Source organism: Oncorhynchus clarkii, chromosome 1 (genome assembly GCF_045791955.1).
Source record: "Oncorhynchus clarkii lewisi isolate Uvic-CL-2024 chromosome 1, UVic_Ocla_1.0, whole genome shotgun sequence".
NCBI classification, from domain to species: domain Eukaryota; kingdom Metazoa; phylum Chordata; class Actinopteri; order Salmoniformes; family Salmonidae; genus Oncorhynchus; species Oncorhynchus clarkii.
Window position 1 is genome coordinate 86,958,489 of NC_092147.1, and position 24,455 is coordinate 86,982,943.

The following is a 24,455-nucleotide window of genomic DNA, read 5'->3' on the forward strand; positions in this document are numbered from 1 at the left end:
ACTTGTTACAGTCTACCACCCATGAAAGGTTATCTGAGGTATAGTGTAACTTGTTACAGTCTACCACCCATGAAGGGTTATCTGAGGTATAGTGTAACTTGTTACAGTCGACCACCCATGAAGGGTTATCTGAGGTATAGTGTAACTTGTTACAGTCTACCACCCATGAAAGGTTATCTGAGGTATAGTGTAACTTGTTACAGTCTACCACCCATGAAGGGTTATCTGAGGTATAGTGTAACTTGTTACAGTCTACCACCCATGAAGGGTTATCTGAGGTATAGTATAACTTGTTACAGTCTACCACCCATGAAGGGTTATCTGAGGTATAGTGTAACGTGTTACAGTCTACCACCCATGAAAGGTTATCTGAGGTATAGTGTAACTTGTTACAGTCTACCACCCATGAAAGGTTATCTGAGGTATAGTGTAACTTGTTACAGTCTACCACCCATGAAGGGTTATCTGAGGTATAGTGTAACTTGTTACAGTCTACCACCCATGAAGGGTTATCTGAGGTATAGTGTAACTTGTTACAGTCTACCACCCATGAAGGGTTATCTGAGGTATAGTGTAACTTGTTACAGTCTACCACCCATGAAAGGTTATCTGAGGTATAGTGTAACTTGTTACAGTCTACCACCCATGAAGGGTTATCTGAGGTATAGTGTAACTTGTTACAGTCTATCACCCATCAAGGGTTATCTGAGGTATAGTGTAACTTGTTACAGTCTACCACCCATTAAGGGTTATCTGAGGTATAGTGTAACTTGTTACAGTCTACCACCCATGAAGGGTTATCTGAGGTATAGTGTAACTTGTTACAGTCTACCACCCATGAAGGGTTATCTGAGGTATAGTGTAACTTGTTACAGTCTACCACCCATGAAGGGTTATCTGAGGTATAGTGTAACTTGTTACAGTCTACCACCCATGAAGGATTATCTGAGGTATAGTGTAACTTGTTACAGTCTACCACCCATGAAGGGTTATCTGAGGTATAGTGTAACTTGTTACAGTCTACCACCCATGAAGGGTTATCTGAGGTATAGTGTAACGTGTTACAGTCTACCACCCATGAAGGGTTATCTGAGGTATAGTGCTAGGCGTAGGACCTGCTCATTAAATTAAGAAAGACCCACTGAATAGAAAGCCAGAATCAGATGGGAGTTCCACTTAAGGTCCTCGCTTCCCGCTGAGGCTCTCACCTCAGCCATAGTGATCAGAGTTAACAGACTTGAACATAGAACCCTTGATGTTGTGGAGTTTCCTCCCTCTAAAGTTTCTACTTTATGGTTTCCACCTCAGCAACTTGTCTTACATTTCCCCCTTAATTCCCCTACACCACATTCACACCCAGCAGCGTTCACCAGTCACGCGTTATAGTGAATATTGAAATATAAAACATTATAGTCACTTACTCTAGGCCTATCTGCTAAATGGTATGTACTGTACGTACGCATGCCATCTGTATAGGGTTACTATGTGCTCTGAAAACAGAAGCAGACTGCTCATCCCCTATCTAAGTGATATACCCCTAACATAACTCCTCCTCCTGCTGCTCCTCTTCTTCCTCCATTTCCTCTCCTCTCTCCTCCTCCTCCTCCTCCTCCTCCTCCTCCTCCTCCTCTCCTCTCTCCTCCTCCTCTCCTCCTCCTCCTCCTCTCTCCTCCTCCTCCTCTCCGCCTCTCTCCTCCTCCTCTCTCCTCCTCCTCCTCTCTCCTCCTCCTCCTCCTCTCTCCTCCTCCTCTCTGCCTCTCTCCTCCTCTCTCCTCCTCCTCCTCTCTCCTCCTCCTCTCCTCCTCCTCTCTCCTCCTCCTCCTCTCCGCCTCTCTCCTCCTCCTCTCTCCTCCTCCTCTCTCCTCCTCCTCTCCGCCTCTCTCCTCCTCCTCTCTCCTCCTCCTCCTCTCTCCTCCTCCTCTCCGCCTCTCTCCTCATCCTCTCTCCTCCTCCTCCTCTCTCCTCCTCCTCTCTCCTCCTCCTCTCTCCTCCTCTCTCCTCTTCCTCCTCTCTCCTCCTCCTCCTCTCTCCTCCTCCTCCTCCTCTCTCCTCCTCCTCCTCTCTCCTCTTCTCTCCTCCTCCTCCTCCTCCTCCTCCTCCTCCTCCTCCTCCTCCTCCTCCTCTCTCCTCCTCCTCTCCCTCTTCCTCCTCTCTCCTCCTCCACTCTCCTCCTCCTCTCTCCTCTTCCTCCTCCCTCCTCCTCCTCCTCTCTCCTCTTCCTCCTCTCTCCTCTCTCCTCCTCCTCCTCCTCCTCCTCTCTCCTCCTCCTCCTCCTCTCTCCTCTCTCCTCCTCCTCCTCTCTCCTCCTCTCCTCCTCCTCCTCTTCTTCCTCCATTTCCTCTCCTCTCTCCTCCTCCTCCTCTCTCCTCTTCCTCCTCTCTCCTCCTCCTCCTCCTCTCTCCTCCTCCTCCTCCTCCTCCTCCTCCTCCTCCTCCTCTCCTCCTCCTCCTCCTCTTCTCTCTCACCTCAGACTCATGTTTTGAGGTGAGCGGAAAGACTAATTACATGTCAAAATATCATTGGACTAGCCAAATATAATTAGCACCAGCAGAGTTGTGTCTCCTGGATGTTAAGTACAGGACAAATGACTTTGGACACACTTAGCCAATTTCTCTCATTTGGGCCATAAGTGGAAGCTGTAAAGCGTGATGACAGTGTCAGCCATCTCAAATGTACTCCTGTGTTAGCTACCTTAAGTGAGGAGACCTTGTGCAATGTTACTGCTAAATACCTGATTAAAAGGATTTGATATCTCTTTGTCTGTATCCCAAATGGCACCCTGTTCCCTATATAGTGCACTACTTTTGACCACAGCCCTATGGTCACACTGGTGAAAAGTAGTGAACTACAACGGTTTGTGACTGTGTCCTGTGTCTTGGTTAGTGATTGTTGACAGACTAGTAGGACTTCCAGGATGTGGAGCAGAAAGATATCAGCTTGAATAACGTTCTCATACAGTATTAGATGAGAACATTCAGTAGTGTATGAATTTCAAGGGGGATCAAACTGGGGCACAGACATTTTCAAAAATGTTTATGTAGGCCGTCTTTGAAACATTCACTGCTGTAAGTGACTCACATTCAAATGAGAGTTGTACTCTTGTATGATGCAATTCCATTATTCAGGGTACATAAATACCTCCTATACAATCCCCTATACATACATGTAAAACGTGGAAATGGCATGTTATTTTACATGTTATAAGCCTTGCAAGACATCATACAGGCTTATAACAACAGGCCTGTAACAAGTTATAAAGCATTATAGATTAAAGTAAAGTGGTACCCAAAGTACATTTCTCTACACCCCTTCAGTGTCTGAGTACACGACTTCGTCCTAAATGCCACCCTATTACCTATATAGTGCACATAGGGAATAGGATGCCATTTGGGAGACGTCTTCTACCCCTTACAATCATGACTAGTGTTACCCTGGGTCATGTTAGGAGCCATTTGGGAGACGTCTTCTACCCTTTACAGTCATGACTAGTGTTACCCTGGGTCATGTTAGGAGTCATTTGGGAGACGTCTTCTACCCCTTACAGTCATGACTAGTGTTACCCTGGGTCATGTTAGGAGCCATTTGGGAGACGTCTTCTACCCCTTACAGTCATGACTAGTGTTACCCTGGGTCATGTTAGGAGTCATTTGGGAGACGTCTTCTACCCCTTACATTCATGACTAGTGTTACCCTGGGTCATGTTAGGAGTCATTTGGGAGACGTCTTCTACCCCTTACAGTCATGACTAGTGTTACCCTGGGTCATGTTAGGAGTCATTTGGGAGACGTCTTCTACCCCTTACAGTCAGGAATAGTGTTACCCTGGGTCATGTTAGGAGTCATTTGGGAGACGTCTTCTACCCCTTACAGTCATGACTAGTGTTACCCTGGGTCATGTTAGGAGTCATTTGGGAGACGTCTTCTACCCCTTACAGTCATGACTAGTGTTACCCTGGGTCATGTTAGGAGTCATTTGGGAGACGTCTTCTACCCCTTACAGTCATGACTAGTGTTACCCTGGGTCATGTTAGGAGCCATTTGGGAGACGTCTTCTACCCCTTACAGTCATGACTAGTGTTACCCTGGGTCATGTTAGGAGTCATTTGGGAGACGTCTTCTACCCCTTACAGTCATGACTAGTGTTACCCTGGGTCATGTTAGGAGTCATTTGGGAGACGTCTTCTACCCCTTACAGTCAGGAATAGTGTTACCCTGGGTCCTGTTAGGAGTCATTTGGGAGACGTCTTCTACCCCTTACAGTCATGACTAGTGTTACCCTGGGTCATGTTAGGAGTCATTTGGGAGACGTCTTCTACCCCTTACAGTCATGACTAGTGTTACCCTGGGTCATGTTAGGAGTCATTTGGGAGACGTCTTCTACCCCTTACAGTCAGGAATAGTGTTACCCTGGGTCATGTTAGGAGTCATTTGGGAGACGTCTTCTACCCCTTACAGTCATGACTAGTGTTACCCTGGGTCATGTTAGGAGTCATTTGGGAGACGTCTTCTACCCCTTACAGTCATGACTAGTGTTACCCTGGGTCATGTTAGGAGTCATTTGGGAGACGTCTTCTACCCCTTACAGTCATGACTAGTGTTACCCTGGGTCATGTTAGGGGTCATTTGGGAGACGTCTTCTACCCCTTACAGTCATGACTAGTGTTACCCTGGGTCATGTTAGGAGTCATTTGGGAGACGTCTTCTACCCCTTACAGTCATGACTAGTGTTACCCTGGGTCATGTTAGGAGTCATTTGGGAGACGTCTTCTACCCCTTACAGTCAGGAATAGTGTTACCCTGGGTCATGTTAGGAGTCATTTGGGAGACGTCTTCTACCCCTTACAGTCATGACTAGTGTTACCCTGGGTCATGTTAGGATGCCATTTGGGAGACGTCTTCTACCCCTTCCAGTCAGGACTAGTGTTACCCTGGGTCATGTTAGGAGTCATTTGGGAGACGTCTTCTACCCCTTACAGTCATGACTAGTGTTACCCTGGGTCATGTTAGGAGTCATTTGGGAGACGTCTTCTACCCCTTACAGTCATGACTAGTGTTACCCTGGGTCATGTTAGGAGTCATTTGGGAGACGTCTTCTACCCCTTACAGTCATGACTAGTGTTACCCTGGGTCATGTTAGGAGTCATTTGGGAGACGTCTTCTACCCCTTACAGTCATGACTAGTGTTACCCTGGGTCATGTTAGGAGACATTTGGGAGACGTCTTCTACCCCTTACAGTCATGACTAGTGTTACCCTGGGTCATGTTAGGAGTCATTTGGGAGACGTCTTCTACCCCTTACAGTCATGACTAGTGTTACCCTGGGTCATAGTGTTACCCTGGGTCATGTTAGGAGTCATTTGGGAGACGTCTTCTACCCCTTACAGTCATTACTAGTGTTATCCTGGGTCATGTTAGGAGTCATTTGGGAGATGTCTTCTACCCCTTACAGTCATGACTAGTGTTACCCTGGGTCATGTTAGGAGTCATTTGGGAGACGTCTTCTACCCCTTACAGTCATGACTAGTGTTACCCTGGGTCATGTTAGGAGTCATTTGGGAGATGTCTTCTAACAGAGTAGTGTTACCCTGGGTCATGGACAGCCTTGGTGTCAGCAAGGACTTACCAACACATTCATGATGACCTTGTGTAATATTGCCCCATCTGACTGGTTGATCTATAGGGACAGCTGAGCCATAACATCTGAATTAATTATATTAGTAAAAAAAAATATGGTTTGACTGTATCACAATAATGTGTGGGTCAGTGCACAGCTATTTGCATACTGTTGGCCATATTATGCAGATGAATCTGCTCCCACTCTCCTACACTAACTGAATCAGTTTACATTAAAACATTAACTGAATTAGTTTACATTAAAACACTAACTGAGTCAGTTTACATTTAAACACTAACTGAATCAGTTTACATTAAAACACTAACTGAATTAGTTTACATTAAAACACTAACTGAGTCAGTTTACATTAAAACACTAACTGAGTCAGTTTACATTAAAACATTAACTGAATTAGTTTACATTAAAACACTAACTGAGTCAGTTTACATTAAAACACTAACTGAGTCAGTTTACATTAAAACATTAACTGAATTAGTTTACATTAAAACACTAACTGAGTCAGTTTACATTTAAACACTAACTGAATCAGTTTACATTTAAACACTAACTGAATCAGTTTACATTAAAACACTAACTGAATTAGTTTACATTAAAACACTAACTGAATCAGTTTACATTAAAACACTAACTGAATCAGTTTACATTAAAACACTAACTGAATCAGTTTACATTAAAACACTAACTGAATTAGTTTACATTAAAACATTAACTGAGTCAGTTTACATTAAAACACTAACTGAATCAGTTTACATTTAAACACTAACTGAATTAGTTTACATTAAAACACTAACTGAATCAGTTTACATTAAAACACTAACTGAATTAGTTTACATTAAAACACTAACTGAGTCAGTTTACATTAAAACATTAACTGAATCAGTTTACATTAAAACACTAACTGAATTAGTTTACATTAAAACATTAACTGAGTCAGTTTACATTAAAACACTAACTGAATCAGTTTACATTAAAACACTAACTGAATCAGTTTACATTAAAACACTAACTGAGTCAGTTTACATTAAAACATTAACTGAATCAGTTTACATTAAAACATTAACTGAGTCAGTTTACATTAAAACACTAACTGAATCAGTTTACATTAAAACACTAACTGAATCAGTTTACATTAAAACATTAACTGAATCAGTTTACATTAAAACACTAACTGAATCAGCTTACATTAAAACATTAACTGAATCAGTTTACATTAAAACATTAACTGAGTCAGTTTACATTAAAACACTAACAGAATCATTTTACATTAAAACACTAACTGAATCAGTTTACCTTTAAACATTACTGAATCAGTTTACCTTTAAATATTAAATTAATCAGTTTACATTTAAACACTAACTGAATCAGTTTAAATTAAAACACTAACTGAATCAGTTTACCTTTAAACATGACTGAATCAGTTTACCTTTAAATATTAAATTAATCAGTTTACATTTAAACATGAACTGAATCAGTTTACATTTAAATATTACTGAATCAGTTTACATTAAAACATTACTGAATCAATTTACATTTAAACATGAACTGAATCAGTTTACAATAAAACATGAACTGAATAAGTTGACATTTAAACACTAACTGTTCTTTACTCAGTTATGAGTAGGCCTATCCTCCATAGAGATGACTTGACAACCTGTTGAGTGCATCCTATATGTCTTCATTGTGAAAAGCTGGTTTCCACATGTACATATATATATTTTAAATGTAACAAATTGCACATCAAAACAGCTCATTTAATTTATCTTCAATATTGGCAATTATACCCGTCCCCCGCCCTCAAGCTCGCACTCATCTCTGACTTGTGCGTGTAGTGCGCTGTGCTGGTTACAGGCGGTGAGTTTGAATACTGGTAGGCTACTTTTGTCTCTCTCTGTTATGGACAGAAAAGGGGGCAATTCGAGTGTTTGTTAGTAAGATGGAGATGTCGCCAGCAGAACAAACTTAAATCATGAAAACAAATAATTGACAGGATAGCTTACTAGCTAGCTAGATAACCAGTAGATTTACATCATAATTTGCTATGATCAGCTAATGGCCACTCTTTTCCATATTTCACTCATCTGTCTCTAGTTAGTAGCTAGTCGTCTCCAGGCTCGAATTGTTTGTTTGACAGCAAGAGAGCTGGCAGATGGACGAGATTAGTTAGTAACCTACTACTAGGAATCACTGGCATTAACTTGCTTACAATAACTGAAGAATGTACTGTAAATAGGCCAATGTTATAGAGACAGTTAGTATATTATGAATTTCGAGTTATGAATATTAATTAAGAAAGTAGATTTTTCATTTTGAGCACCTGCCCCCTCAAAGGTCTGCGTCCACTGCCCTGGTGTGTGTGTGTGTGTGCGTGTGCGTGTGCGTGTGCGTGTGCGTGTGCGTGTGTGTGTGTGTGTGTGTGTGTGTGTGTGTGCGTGTGCGTGTGCGTGTGTGTGTGTGTGTGTGTGTGTGTGTGTGTGTGTGTGTGTGTGTGTGTGTGTGTGTGTGTGTGTGTGTGAGGGGATGAAGTGAGTGATTTAATTTACTTGCCCTGTTCCTTTCTCATTAAATAGTTGTTGCTGGGTGAATAACTTACACTTCAGCCTGTATATATTAAAGGATGTTTATAAAAAGACTGCACACATCTAGGTGTTTTTTTATTTTTCAGAAAATAATACCAAACAGAAATGTATTTCACATGGGACACTATCTTAAGGACTTATGTGCGAGTTTTTGTCCTGACATTCTTTGTGAAGGTTCGAAGTGAGAGGGAGATTTAGACTACTGGCAGTAAATAGACGAAACGTGCTTTCCTTTCCTCTCCTCTCTATCATTTTACCTGCTATGAGGAGGGGGAGAACGGCAAACGGGCAGCTACCATCCGCGCCGTTTCCGTGGGGTGGAGTACCATTGGTTATGCAATCCTTTTTCCTGAACGGTTTTGCCTACGTTGAACAATACCAATGCTTGCGCTCGGAAATGTTTTACATGCCTTGAACAAATGAGAAAGAGCGCAACAGATATCATCCTAGGAAAATATCAATCCTAGGAAAATATATCCCTATTTTGTAACCTGTGAGCCAACCTCCCCCAGCCGCTGTTGCAGCAGCATAGAGAAGCGGAGTATCAATCTCAGGCTGTCCACGGTTTCCAGGGTGAAATGTTCCCGTAGGAAGCATAAAAAACCCGCTAATTAAAATAGTTGAGGAAAACAGATCAACCGAAAAAGAAAGCGACAGTAGCCTAGTAATAATAATAGTCTAAGCATTGAGAACGGAAGAAAAGAGAACAACAAAATCGTTCCGGAAGATAACCCAGACGCGTTCAATAGGCTCTCGCCTAAAGACATAGCGGTAAAGATGATAGTTTCTCTAGAAAAACGCAGAAAAATTGATATGTAGCCTAAGGTTTTTGAAAGCAATTGTTGCGTTTAACAGCCTATAGAGGAATTTAATCAATCAGAACCACCCACGTTTGGACAGCTCCCTTCGTCCCCTCCTTTCTCTCCCTCTCTCTCCCTCTCTCAACCTTTTTTTTCTTCTCCCGGTCGAGCTAAATGCTTTTGTAGCCTGGCGAAATTGCGTGTTGATACCACTTCCCTATTCGCATTGAGATTTCCGTTATTAGTTTAAATAGATTCAATGTTACACTGTTAAAGGTTTCATTCGTTCAGATTTGTCCAATCCTTGTGAAAGTGAGAGAGCGCTGGAATTAATGAAACGATCGCATCTCTTCTTCTTGCAGGAACGATTCTTGGGGAACCTGGTCGAGTAAAGGATGTAAAACCGTACTAACCGATGCATCCCATACAAAATGCTTATGTGATCGTGTATCTACCTTCGCCATTTTGGCACAGCAACCAAGAGAAATAGTAAGTAGTGGGATTTTTGTTCTATTCATTTATGGATTAATGCAGAGGAGGGTGCTAGAATGGGCTTCATTGCTTTGCTTTGGTTGGAATTTCAATCGATGTGTTTGTTTCGCCATAATCAGGGGTCTTTATCTTAGTTAGTGTAGCCTATAGGTGAAGGTGAGTCTCTTTTGATGAATCTCAGTCTGGATGTGCTGTCTAGATGATTTTGATAATGCTCTGCATTGGTGAGCTTGACTGGCTTTGGTGTGTGTGTGTGTGTGTGTGTGTGTGTGTGTGTGTGTGTGTGTGTGTGTCTGTGTGTGTGGTTACACAGGCCAGTGCATGTTGTTGACTGACTATAGCCTACAGGTTGTGTATTGGCTCTGCTCATCAATTCATATTCAAATATTACATGTATAGATGAGAAGTGTCATGTTATCTTACAGAAGATTAGCGTCACATAATGAACTAGGTCTAATGTCATATTCAGCTTTTTTATTTAAAATAATAGCTAGTCTTACATTTCTGTTTGTTACTCATTTGTGTGACAGTTAACAGTGCCAGTGATTTGCAACATTATGTTATAAGAGGAAAATAAAAAAGGATGAGGGATCGGGCCCTCACGACTGACTGTCACGTGTGAAATCATATCTGTTGCTCAGCAGCTCCACCATTACTCAAATGTTGTGACTGGAGTAGAGAAAAGTGTGATCTGTGGGAATGATAGCATTGTGTTCCTCTCTAGCAGCAGTGCACCAGGTTAATAACTCTGATCAGTGCCTTGCCCTGCCCATGTCACAATGACTGGTGGTCTGTGGGAGGGGGCTGGGAAAGATAAACTATGGCGGCATCCCAAATGGCACCCTATTCCCTATTTAGTGCACAACTTTTGACCACAGCCCTATGGGCCCTGGTCAAAAGTAGGTCACTAAATAGGGAATAGGGTGACATTTGGGACACAACCTATTTCAAGTGGAATCCTGGGAAAGGTGTTAATTAAGAGGCGGTAACAGTAGATTAAATAAACATGGATCTTATTTGGTTGGCATTGATAGATTGTCAACTTTATTACGTTAGGAGAGGCTCCTACTCAATGGAATCTTATAAATTACTTCTGTATGTAATTCTAAGCACTATTCTATGGAGTGTGTGTGTAATTCTCAGTGGTGGGAAAAGTACCCAATTGCCATACTTGAGTAAAAGATACCTTAATATAGAATTACTCAAGTAAAAGTGAAAGACACCTAGTCAAATACTACTTGAGTAAAAGTCTAAAAGTATTTGGTATTAAATATACTTAAGTATCAAAAGTAAAAGTAAAAGTATAAATCATTTCAAATTGCTAATATTAAGGAAACCGGATGGCACAGTTTTCTAGGTTTTTAAATTTACGGAAAGCCAGGGGTACAACATGCAGATAAAATGGACAAACAAAGCATTTGTGTTTAGTGAGTCCGCCAGATCAGAGGCAGTAGGGATGACCAGGGATGTTCTCTTGATAAGTACGTGGATTGGACCATGCTCCTGTCCTGCTAAGCATTCAAAATGTAACTAGTACCTTTGGGTGTCAGGGAAAATGTATGGAGTAAAAAGTACATTATTTCTTTAGGAATGTAGTGAAGTAAAAGTAAAAGTTGTCAAAAATATAAATAGTAAAGTACAGATACCCCCCAAAACGACTTAAATAGTACCTTCAAGTAGTTTTACGTCAGTACTTTACACCAGTGGTAATTCTATGCTCTATTCTGTGGAGTCTCTATGTAATTCTGTCACATAGCCTCGGATGTCTTTTTTAGACCAGCCTCAATGTCAATCAGTGAAAATGGTCTCTTTTCTTAATAGGGACCCTCTTTTTCCTCTCTTGATTCAATATTCATGAATATCTGATTAATACAGGGAAATATGATTACACTGTAGAGTAGAGATGTATGGGGAATGGGTCGTTTTATTAGGGATTTTATTTTATTTCGAGACGTAGAGTAGACACTGCAATCACGATCTTGAGATGAATGGTTGTTAAGAAAGCAACAGATTTTTTAGATTACATTAATCACCAATGCTATCAAACTCAGGATGAAGAAAGACTGCAAAGCGCACACACACACGCGCACGCGCACATGCACACAAACACACTGGCTCCCCTCCTCTCCCCAATTGGCGTTGGTGAAACCATTCAATACAGAACATCTCAAAATGGCCGACTTGTTGTGATGTTTTGATTGGTTTGTTTTACAGTTCTATTCGTGGTTTAAGATTTAATAACATCAACTGATTGGTCTATTTTCCAATCAGTGGCTGATCATTTTGTAATTTTTTTAAGTACTTTTACCCCTTTATCATGATATCCAATTGGTAGTTAGTCCCTACGGACTCATGAGAGGCAAAGGTCGAGAGTCATGCATCCTCCGAAAAAACACAACCCTGCCAAGGCGCACTGCTTCTTGACACACTGCTCGCTTAACCCGGAAGCCAGCCGCACCAATGTGTCGGAGAAAACACTGTCCAGCTGTCATCTTGCAGGCGCCCGGCCTGCCACAAGGAGTCACTAGATTGTGATGGGACAAGGAAATCCCGGCCGGCCAAACCCTACCCTAACCCGGACGACGCTGGGCCAATTGTGCGCCGCCTCATGGGTTTCCCGGCCACTGACACAGTGACACATCCTGAGATCGAACCCGATGCAATACGGTGCAGTGCCTTAGACCGCTGCGCAACTCTGGAGGCCCTGTGGCTGATATTTTAACACCAACCCAAAGCAGCTATAAAAAGTGTTTTGATTAGTGTGTCTGAAGCTGTAGCACCAACACAAAGCAGGTGTAATATCTACTTCCTTCTGTCTCTGTCTCCTACAGACCATGGAGTACTCAGCGGTCCCCTCTGTGACTTTGATCATTGGTTGTGGTCTGTCCTGTCTCGCCTTGATCCTGTTGCTAGTGGTCTATGCTATTCTATGGAGGTGAGTACATTACAACCAGTGATGTATACACTGTAAAACCATGTTGACATGGTGAATATGAATATATGAATATATATTCATATGAATATATGAATTGATGTACACTATATATACATAAGTATGTGGACTCCCCCTTCAAATTAGTGGATTCGGCTAGTTCAGCCACACCCGTTGCTGACAAGTGTATAAGCATGGCTGTGTGCTAGACTAGATGGCTTGCACACAGCCATGCAATCTCCATAGACACACATTGGCAGTAGATTGGCCTTACTGAAGAACTCAGTGACTTGAAAAGTGGCACCGTCATAGGATGCCACTTTCCCAAGTCAGTTCGTGCTAGAGCTGCCCCAGTCAACTGTAAGTGCTGTTATTGTGAAGTGGAAATGTATAGGAGCAACAACAGCTCAGCCGCAAAGTGGTACGTCTAGGAGCAACAACGGCTCAGTCGCAAAGTGGTAGGCCACACAAGCTCAAAGAATGGGACTGATGAGTGCTGAAGCACGTGGCGCGTAAAAATCTGGAGCAGTGGAAATGCTTTCTCTTGAGTGATGAATCACGCTTCACCATCTGGCAGTCTGATGGACACATCTGGGTTTGGCGGATGCTAGGAGAATGCTTCCTGCCACAATGCATAGTGCCAACTGTAAAGTTTGGCGGAGGAGGAATAATGGTCTGGGGCTGTTTTTCATGGTTCGGCCTCAGTCCCTTAGTCCCAGTGAAGGGAAATCTTAACACTACAGCATAAAATTACATTCTAGATGATTCTATGCTTCCAACTTTGTGGCAACAGTTTGGGGAAGGCCCGTGCACAAAGCGAAGTCCATACAGAAGTGGTTTGTCCACATACTTCTGGTCATGTAGTATATAGCCTCGCTGTTGTTATTTTATTGTTGCTCTTTTATTTTTGATTTAGTAGATATTTTTCTTAACTCTTATTTTTCGAATTTAAGGGCTTGTAAGTAAGCATTTCACGGTAAGGTGACAACTATGGAAAATACAATCATGATGCTCCTTTTATAATGATTTCTAATTATGTTTTCTTGTCTTCCATACCTGTTGTATTCGGCACATGTGACAAATATCATTTGATTTGATTTGATTTGTATGTCTATGCAATATGCTAACTGGCCGTACGGATGGCCATAACAGGGAATGATAATACAGCAATAACCAGCTTTTAATAGTAAACCTGTATGATTCATAAAATATCCTTAATATACAGACATATCAAACATACATAATATTGTTTGTGTATTTCTGATTCATATCCGTGTGAGTATCCTACACTATCACATGACTTGGTCACCAAATTGGTGCCAAATATCCCTTTGTTTAGGCTTAGTAGTAATGGCCTAGTAGTAATGTCCTAGTAGTAGTGGCCTAGTAGTAGTGGCTTAGTAGTAATGGCCTAGTAGTAATGGCCTGGTAGTTGTGGCCTAGTAGTAATGGCCTGGTAGTTGTGGCCTAGTAGTAGTCGCCTAGTAGTAGTGGCCTAGTAATGGCCTAGTAGTAATGGCCTAGTAGTAATGGCCTAGTAGTAGTGCCCTAGTAGTAATGGCCTAGTAGTAATGGCCTGGTTAGTAGTGGCCTGGTAGTAATGGCCTGGTAGTAGTTGCCTGGTAGTAATGGCCTAGTAGCAATGGCCTAGTAGTAGTGGCCTAGTATTAATGGCCTAGTAGTAATGGCCTAGTAGTAGTGGCCTGGTAGTAATGGCCTGGTAGTAATGGCCTGGTAGTAGCTGCCTAGTAGTAGTGGCCTGGTAGTAATGGCCTAGTAGTAATGGCCTAGTAGTAGTGGTCTAGTAGTAGTGGTCTAGTAGTAATGGCCTAGTAGTAGTGGCCTAGTAGTAGTGACCTAGTAGTAATGGCCTAGTAGTAATGGCCTGGTAGTTGTGGCCTAGTAGTAATGGCCTAGTAGTAATGGCATAGTAGTAATGGCCTGGTAGTAATGGCCGGGTAGTAATGGAGGAATGTTGATTGGTGATTGTTGTGGTGTTGTGTTGATTGTCATTTTTCATTTGTTGATCCAGTACTTCCCGTTATTCCAGATATATCCGGTCTGAGCGGTCCATCATCCTAATCAACTTCTGCCTGTCAATCATCTCCTCCAACCTCCTCATCCTGGTTGGACAGACACAGACACACAATGCGGTAAGATTCCATGTTGTACTGCATGCACTTTAACTGCTTTGCTCAAACACGCGACTCACAATGCAGGTTGTGTTTATATGTTGTATTGGAAGAGACATACCTGTACATGCAGGCAATTCATGCACTTTAACATGCTTTAATCAACAATAGACACACACAGTACATTACATGTCTATTTATTTCGTTGGTAAGGGGAGTGTTGTTGGCAAACTTTACTCAACCACAGTAGCTGTTTAACCACTCTACTGATACTCACTGTTGTTTAACTACTCTGCTGTTTAACCACTCTACTGATACTCACTGTTGTTTAACCACTCTACTGATACTCACTGTTGTTTAACCACTCTACTGATACTCACTGTTGTTTAACACTGTTGTTTAACCACTCTGTTGTTGTTTAACCACTCTACTGTTGTTTATCTACTGATACTCACTGTTGTTTAACCACTCTACTGTTGTTGTTTAACTACTCTACTGTTGTTTATACTCACTGTTGTTTAACTACTCTACTGATACTCACTGTTGTTTAACCACTCTACTGATACTCACTGTTGTTTAACTACTCTACTGATACTCACTGTTGTTTAACTACTCTACTGATACTCACTGTTGTTTAACCACTCTACTGATACTCACTGTTGTTTAACCACTCTACTGATACTCACTGTTGTTTAACCACTCTACTGATACTCACTGTTGTTTAACCACTCTGTTGTTTAACCACTCTACTGATACTCACTGTTGTTTAACCACTCTACTGATACTCACTGTTGTTTAACCACTCTACTGATACTCACTGTTGTTTAACCACTCTACTGATACTCACTGTTGTTTAACCACTCTACTGATACTCACTGTTGTTTAACCACTCTACTGATACTCACTGTTGTTTAACCACTCTACTGATACTCACTGTTTACCCACTCTACTGATACTAACTGTTGTTTAACCACTTTACTGATACTCACTGTTGTTTACCCACTCTACTGATACTCACTGTTGTTTAACCACTCTACTGATACTCACTGTTTACCCACTCTACTGATACCCACTGTTTAACCACTCTACTGATACTCACTGTTGTTTAACCACTCTACTGATACTCACTGTTGTTTAACCACTCTACTGATACTCACTGTTGTTTAACCACTCTGTTGTTTAACCACTCTACTGATACTCACTGTTGTTTAACCACTCTACTGATACTAACTGTTGTTTAACCACTCTACTGATACTCACTGTTGTTTAACCACTCTAATGATACTCACTGTTGTTTAACCACTCTACTGATACTCACTGTTGTTTAACCACTCTACTGATACTCACTGTTTACCCACTCTACTGATACTAACTGTTGTTTAACCACTTTACTGATACTAACTTGTTTAACCACTCTACTGATACTCACTGTTGTTTAACCACTCTGTTGTTTAACCACTCTACTGATACTCACTGTTTAACCACTCTACTGATACTCACTGTTGTTTAACCACTCTACTGATACTCACTGTTGTTTAACCACTCTGTTGTTTAACCACTCTACTGATACTCACTGTTGTTGAACCACTCTACTGATACTCACTGTTGTTTAACCACTCAACTGATACTAACTGTAGTGGAACTCTTGAGTTTTTATGTCAACATTGTGAGGTTATTTCTGTATGCAACAAAGACTTCCAAATGATGTTAATGTTTACATTATTAGGCTCCCGAGTGGCGCAGCGATCTAAGGCCCTGCATCTCAGTGCAAGAGTCCCTGGTTTGAATCCAGGCTGTATAACGTCTGGCTATGATTAGGGCGGTGCACAATTGGGCCAGTGACATCCGGGTTTGGCCGGGGTACACCGTCATTGTAAATAAGAATTTACCCCCCCCCCCCAAAAAAAAAATGTATTGTCAGTTAAAAGCTTTGACTTAGATTTCTACCCCCAGATAAACAACAGAAATGCAGGCTTATTTACAGGCTGATCTGTGTGACAGGGTGGCCCACATTAGCCCATTTGTGTCTAAAACTGTGAATTGCATTTAGTTAGTGCCACATTTGACATTATTGGTGTATATTTCACAAGGCATATCAATGTTTTAGCCACAAGCCTGGTAAACCATAAAACACACTTTCCCATAGAAACCATTATTACTATCAGAGAGAGCAAAGATGATTCTGCTTCATCATGTTAATGTTTTCCTCTGAGGGAGGAGTTGATGTTAAAACAACCAATGAGGTAATAACTATAGGGTGATGGACAGATTGTTCCGTTCTCTGTCTGTGTATATCTGGAGCTCAGGTTATCCAGTGCTGTGTTCACAAGCTATTTATAGGGTGTGTTTCTGCACAGCGTCAAAATATGTCCCCCTTACGGATTCAGGGGATATTTTGACAACTGTGAAGCCTGGGTGTTATTCAGTCTAGCTGTCTCTCTGTGTTTTCTAATGAGGAGTACTGTAAATATGTTACCTTACCTCAGTGTTTTCTAAGCTAGGAGTACTGTAAATATGTTACCTTACCTCTGTGTTTTCTAATGAGTACTGTAAATATGTTACCTACCTCAGTGTTTTCTAATGAGTACTGTAAATATGTTACCTTACCTCTGTGTTTTCTAATGAGTACTGTAAATATGTTACCTACCTCAGTGTTTTCTAATGAGTACTGTAAATATGTTACCTTACCTCTGTGTTTTCTAATGTGTTTTTACTACCTCAGTGTTTTCTAATGTACTGTAAATATGTTACCTACCTCTGTGTTTTCTAATGAGTACTGTAAATATGTTACCTACCTCTGTGTTTTCTAATGAGTACTGTAAATATGTTACCTTACCTCTGTGTTTTCTAATGAGTACTGTAAATATGTTACCTACCTCAGTGTTTTCTAATGAGTCCTGTAAATATGTTACCTACCTCTGTGTTTTCTAATGAGTACTGTAAATATGTTACCTACCTCTGTGTTTTCTAAGCAGGAGTACTGTAAATATGTTACCTACCTCAGTGTTCTCTAGCAGGAGTACTGTAAATATGTTACCTACCTCTGGTGTACTGTAAATATGTTACCTACCTCTGTGTTTTCTAAGCAGGAGTACTGTAAATATGTTACCTACCTCTGTGTTTTCTAAGCAGGAGTACTGTAAATATGTTACCTACCTCTGGTTTCCAATGAGGAGTACTGTAAATATGTTACCTACATCTGTGTTTTCTAAGCAGGAGTAATGCAAATATGTTACCTACATCTGTGTTTTCTAAGCAGGAGCACTGTAAATATGTTACCTACATCTGTGTTTTCTAAGCAGGAGTACTGTAAATATGTTACCTACCTCAGTGTTTTCTAAGCAGGAGTACTGTAAATATGTTACCTACCTCAGTGTTTTCTAAGCAGGAGTACTGTAAATATGTTATCTACCTCAGTGTTTTCTAAGCAGGAGTACTGTAAATATGTTACCCACCTCTGTGTTTTCTAAGCAGGAGTACTGTAAATATGTTATCTACCTCTGTGTTTTCTAAGCAGGAGTACTGTAAATATGTTACCTACCTCTGGTTTCCAATGAGGAGTACTGTAAATATTTGACCTACCTCTGTTGTAATTTCTAGTGGACAGACTACATCTGACCAAATGACTCAAGTTTTATGTTCTGAGTCTATGACACCTTCTATGTTTTATATTAATATATATAAAATATTGCATTTAGCAGATGCTTGCATCCAAATCGATTTACAGAACAGTGAGTACATATGTTTAAGTGGGAATCGAACTCACAACCTTGGTGTTTCTAGCACTATGCTTTAACTGAGCCACGCAGGAACTGGATCTGTTACAATCAGATCAGTTACAGATCATCTCCATGTCTCTTTATCTAAATCCCACAAGCTATTGTACTTCAGATGATGGCAAAGTACTGGCTGTTTGCCCCCGTAGGGTTAGATACCTATCTGGACCAGATGCCTAGCACAGTTGTAGGGGCCCTGAGTTAGCTACCTATATCTGGACCAGATGCCTAGCACAGTTGTAGGGGCCCTTAGTTAGCTACATATCAGGACTAGCTGCCTAGCATAATTGTAGGGGCCCTTAGTTAGCTACATATCAGGACTAGCTGCCTAGCATAGTTGTAGGGGCCCTGAGTTAGCTACCTATATCTGGACCAGGTGCCTACAACAGTTGTATGGGCCCTGAGTTAGCTACCTATCAGGACTATCTGCCTAGTATAGTTGTAGGGGCCCTGAGTTAGCTACCTATATCTGGACCAGATGCCTTGCACAGTTGTAGGGGCCCTTAGTTAGCTACATATCAGGACTAGCTGCCTAGCATAGTTTTAGGGGCCCTGAGTTAGCTACCTATATCTGGACCAGATGCCTACAACAGTTGTAGGGGCCCTGAGTTAGAAACCTATCTGGGCCAGGTGCCTAGCACAGTTGTAGGGGCCCTGAGTTAGCTACCTATCTGGGCCAGATGCCTACAACAGTTGTAGGGGCCCTGAGTTAGCTACCTATCTGAACCAGATGCCTACAACAGTTGTAGGGGCCCTGAGTTAGCTACCTATCTGGACCAGATGCCTACAACAGTTGTAGGGGCCCTGAGTTAGCTACCTATCTGAACCAGATGCCTACAACAGTTGTAGGGGCCCTGAGTTAGCTACCTATCTGGACCAGATGCCTACAACAGTTGTAGGGGCCCTGAGTTAGCTACCTATCTGGACCAGATGCCTACAACAGTTGTAGAGGCCCTGAGTTAGCTACCTATCTGGAGATGCCTTGCATCCAGTACTCATATGGGCATTCAGGAATATATGTCATTTTCTCCTAGACCTAAAAGAGATTCTTCAGTTTTTTGTTTTGTTGGAAGAAGATGGTGGTTGTTTGGAAAGAGCCTTTTAGGCCTATGTCTATGTCTGCAAAATGTCTGAGCTGCAAACTCAAGGCTTTATTGATTGGAGAGGTGTGAGAAATAGGGTTTAGCGATAATGATGATGCTGATGATCACTCCATAATGGAATGGATGATGTCTAGAGATGAGAGCTAGACTACAGTATAGATTGTGAAAAGAGCATCGTGGGACTAAAAAAACAAAAAAACAAGATAAATAATGTAAAATATACTGTGTCTTGTATACGCTGGAAGTACTGTTGTAGCCTAAGGGTTGTTGTCCATTAGTCTACTCCAATTAGAGGAGGGGTGGTTAGGGGAAAAGGGGTTAGGGGAAAATAATACAGTATATATATATATATATATATATATATATATATATATATATATATATATATATATATATATATATATATAAAAATGTATACAGTATAGATATATATATATATATATATATATATAAATATAAAATAATATATATATTTATAAAAAAGAGGATTGGAAATGATGCAGACAATTACATTGATAGAAGCCACAGTCGATTTGCAGTATTAAAGCTGATCCTAAAACAAATGGCGCCCTATTCCCTTTATAGTAATGCACTAGTTTTTAGTATATAGACGAGGTGTTGTTTTTAAGTCAGACAGCATGCGTTTCAGCACACCTTTTTACCCTTGCTGCAGTTTCATCCAATATGATGCCTTTTTACCTTGAACCTTTTCATCCGAGATGGTAAACTCAGACTCTGCTTCGTTGGCATGGAGACCATGAAAAGGATCTTGCATCCCAATTAAGGGAGAAGGACCATAAAGAAGATTAATATGCGTCCCAAATGGCATCCTATTCTCTATATAGTGCATTACTTTAGACCAGAGTCCTTTGAGCACTTGTCAAAGTAGTGCACTATATAGGGAATAGGGTGCCATTTGGGACGCATTTTTAATCTTCTTTATGGTCCTTCTCCCTAAATTGGGATGCATGATCCTTTTCATGGTCTCCACCCTAAATAATGTCCACAGAAAGGACAATCAAATCAATCCCCAATGAAATAGTGATGTTGTTTCTACGGCTATAGATTCAGGAGAATGACGCAGCAATCATTAATGAGGGGCCATAGGATAGCCGTGTGTGTCTGTGTGTCTGTGTGTCCGTGTGTCCGTGTGTCCGTGTGTCCGTGTGTGTGTGTGTGTGTGTGTGTGTGTGTGTGTGTTTAGCCTTTAAGAGACAGGGATATGTAGGGTGCAGCAACAGAGGGTTATTCCACACAAAGTCTGTATCCCAAATGACACACTGTACCATTCATAGTGCAAAAAAGTGATGCACCAAATAGGGAATAGGGTGCCATTTGTGACGCATTCTAGGAGACATGATGCAGGGTTCTTTCTCCTGGAAGTAACCACTCACATTGATGTATTTGTATTTATTATGGATCCTCATTAGTTCCTGCCAAGGCAGCAGCTACTCTTCCTGGGGTTTATTATGGATCCCCATTAGTTCCTGCCAAGGCAGCAGCTACTCTTCCTGGGGTTTATTATGGATCCCCATTAGTTCCTGCCAAGGCAGCAGCTACTCTTCCTGGGGTTTATTATGGATCCCCATTAGTTCCTGCCAAGGCAGCAGCTATTCTTCCTGGGGTTTATTATGGATCCCCATTAGTTCCTACTAAGACAGCAGCTACTCTTCCTGGGGTTTATTATGGATCCCCATTAGTTCCTGCCAAGGCAGCGGCTACTCTTCCTGGGGTTTATTATGGATCCCCATTAGTTCCTGCCAAGGCAGCAGCTACTCTTCCTGGGGTTTATTATGGATCCCCATTAGTTCCTGCCAAGGCAGCAGCTATTCTTCCTGGGGTTTATTATGGATCCCCATTAGTTCCTACTAAGACAGCAGCTACTCTTCCTGGGGTTTATTAGGGATCCCCATTAGTTCCTGCCAAGGCAGCGGCTACTCTTCCTGGGGTTTATTATGGATCCCCATTAGTTCCTGCCAAGGCAGCGGCTACTCTTCCTGGGGTTTATTATGGATCCCCATTAGTTCCTGCCAAGGCAGCAGCTACTCTTCCTGGGGTTTATTATGGATCCCCATTAGTTCCTGCCAAGGCAGCGGCTACTCTTCCTGGGGTTTATTATGGATCCCCATTAGTTCCTGCCAAGGCAGCAGCTACTCTTCCTGGGGTTTATTATGGATCCCCATTAGTTCCTGCCAAGGCAGCAGCTACTCTTCCTGGGGTTTATTATGGATCCCCATTAGTTCCTGCCAAGGCAGCAGCTACTCTTCCTGGGGTTTATTATGGATCCCCATTAGTTCCTGCCAAGGCAGCGGCTACTCTTCCTGGGGTTTATTATGGATCCCCATTAGTTCCTGCCAAGGCAGCAGCTACTCTTCCTGGGGTTTATTATGGATCCCCATTAGTTCCTGCCAAGGCAGCAGCTACTCTTCCTGGGGTTTATTATGGATCCCCATTAGTTCCTGCCAAGGCAGCGGCTACTCATCCTGTGGTTTATAATGGATCCCCATTAGTTCCTGCCTAGGCAGCAGCTAGCCTTCCTGGGGTTGATTATGGATCCCCATTAGTTCCTGCCAAGGCAGCGGCTACTCTTCCTGGGGTTTATTATGGATCCCCATTAGTTCCTGCCAAGGCAGTGGCTACTCATCCTGGGGTTTGTTATGGATCCCTATTAGTTCCTGCCAAGGCAGCAGCTACTCTTCCTGGGGTTTATTATGGATCCCCATTAGTTCCTGCCAAGGCAGCGGCTACTCTTCCTGGGGTTTATTATGGATCCTCATTAGCTCCTGCCAAGGCAGTGGCTACTCTTCCTGGGGTTTATTATGGATCCCCATTAGTTCCTGCCAAGGCAGCGGCTACTCTTCCTGGGGTTTATTATGGATCCCCATTAGTTCCTGCCATGGCAGCAGCTACCCTTCCTTGGAACCAGCTAAATTAAGGCAATTATATACAATTAAAACATTTCTCAACAGATGTCCCTCTGGCTGCTACCACATACAATCCATGTGTATCATGTTATTATGTGTGCTATGCACAGACCCCACTGTTCTATAAGGTGTACTTTTACCTGATGTGGAATAGAGTTCCATGTAGTCATGGCTCTATGTAGTACTGTGCATCTCTCATAGTCTGGTCAGGACTTGGGGACTGTGAAGAGACCTCTGGTGGCATGTATGGGTGTCTGGGCTCTGTGCAAGTTGTTTAAACAGACAGCTCAGTGTATTCTACAAGTTCATATTTTTAATTCCTGTAGACACCCTTATCTCCAGCGACTTACAGTAGTGAGTACATACATGTTCATACTGGTCCCCTGTGGGAATCAAACCCACAACCCTGGCATTGCAAGCACCACACTCTACCAACTGAGCTACACAGGACTGCTCACAATTTCAAGTAGTGATGAAGTCCATCTCTCCTCTACTTTTAGCCAGGAGAGATTGACATGCACATTATTAATGTTAGCTCTATGTGTACATTTACACGAATGGACAGTAGTTCTGGGCCAATTGTAATTTTCCTAAGTCCCTCTTTGTGGTATCTGACCACACAACTGGACAGTAATCCAGGTGCGACAAAACTAGGGCCTGTAGGACCTGCCTTGTTGATAGTGTTGTTAAGAAGGTAAAAACTAGGGCCTGTAGGACCTGCCTTGTTGATAGTGTTGTTAAGAAGGCAGAGAAGCGCTTTATTATGGACAGAACACTCCCCATCTTAGTTACTGTTGTATCAATATGTTTTGACCATGACAGTTTACAATTCAGGGTTACTCCAAGCAGTTTAGTCATCTCAACTTGCTCAATTTCCACATTAGTTAATTGAAATATTTGGCTGAGGTTTAGGGTTTAGTGAATGATTAGTCCCAAGTACAATGCTTTAGTTTTTTGAAATATTTAGGACTAACTTCTGTTTGCCACCCTAATTAAACAGATGGAAGCGAATATTCATTTTTTTTGATAGATTGATAACTAAATAAATTAAAGGAGTGCTCCTGCTTAAAATATATTTCTTAAATTTCTTAGGAAGGATTTCACCAGTAATGGGTTAGTATACGTTGAGATTTGAGAGGTTTCCATACCATGGAGTGGAAAATTAAGCCTTTAACCCAAATTGTAATGTATTATTCAATGTATGAAAGTTGTATTCCTTTAGGCTTTTAAATTATACAAACAGATCAGAGATACTGTCACGGCTGTTGAAGCAGGAGGACCAAGGTGCAGCGTGGTGAGCGTACATTTTCATTTATTAATCAAAATGACGCCAAACAAAACAAATAACACCACAAAAACAAACCGTGACGCTCAAAGGCTATGTGCCCTAAACAAAGTCAACTTCCCACAAACACATGTGGGAAAAGGGCTACCTAAGTATGGTTCCCAATCAGAGACAACGATAGACAGCTGTCCCTGATTGAGAACCCTACCCGGCCAAAATATAGAAATCAAAAATCATAGAAACACAAAACATAGAATGCCCACCCCCCGACTCACGCCCTGACCAAACCAAAATAGAGACATAAAAAGGATCTCTAAGTTCAGGGCGTGACAGATACATCTGAAGATGATGAATGGCTAAATGAAAATGGAACTGACTATTTAAGCTACGTACCGCCAACTTTCACAATACAGGAGACTTCTTCTACTAGTGCTTTGATTATACACAATAACAGTATCCAACTTGCTGTTTACAAATAACCAACTGATCAGGCTTATCATAGTTGTTCTTGAGTCCTGTAATACAAACAAGTGGTTTATCTAAAAGACGAGTTTGGCACATAGAGGGTTGTCATTGACTGCGTAAGCAGCCCACACAGATGTCATTCTCAGTGTGTTGGCAGAGTCACAGAATGACACATTTGCCTATCACTCTACAGACAATTTTACAGGCATATCCATGGGAACCCAGAGCAAACACAGCAGCCATTTCAGTGAAGAGGTGTAGCCTGGTTCAGGTCAGAAAGAGCATGGTAGAAGTATTTATCATTCCCAATATATGGATTCTGAAATGTATTATTTA

The 24,455-nt window shown here is 41.8% G+C and overlaps 1 protein-coding gene across 1 annotated transcript in view; it reads left to right on the forward strand.

Moving 5' to 3' along the window:
* LOC139410665 (adhesion G protein-coupled receptor B3-like) overlaps window positions 1-24,455 on the forward strand; it is a 173,771-nt gene that overhangs the window by 72,922 nt on the left and 76,394 nt on the right. Inside the window, exons 9-11 of the mRNA XM_071156092.1 lie at window positions 9,373-9,499; window positions 12,334-12,437; window positions 14,485-14,587. Of these exons, the coding sequence (XP_071012193.1) occupies window positions 9,373-9,499; window positions 12,334-12,437; window positions 14,485-14,587 (334 nt within the window). The remainder of the gene's footprint in view (window positions 1-9,372; window positions 9,500-12,333; window positions 12,438-14,484; window positions 14,588-24,455) is intronic.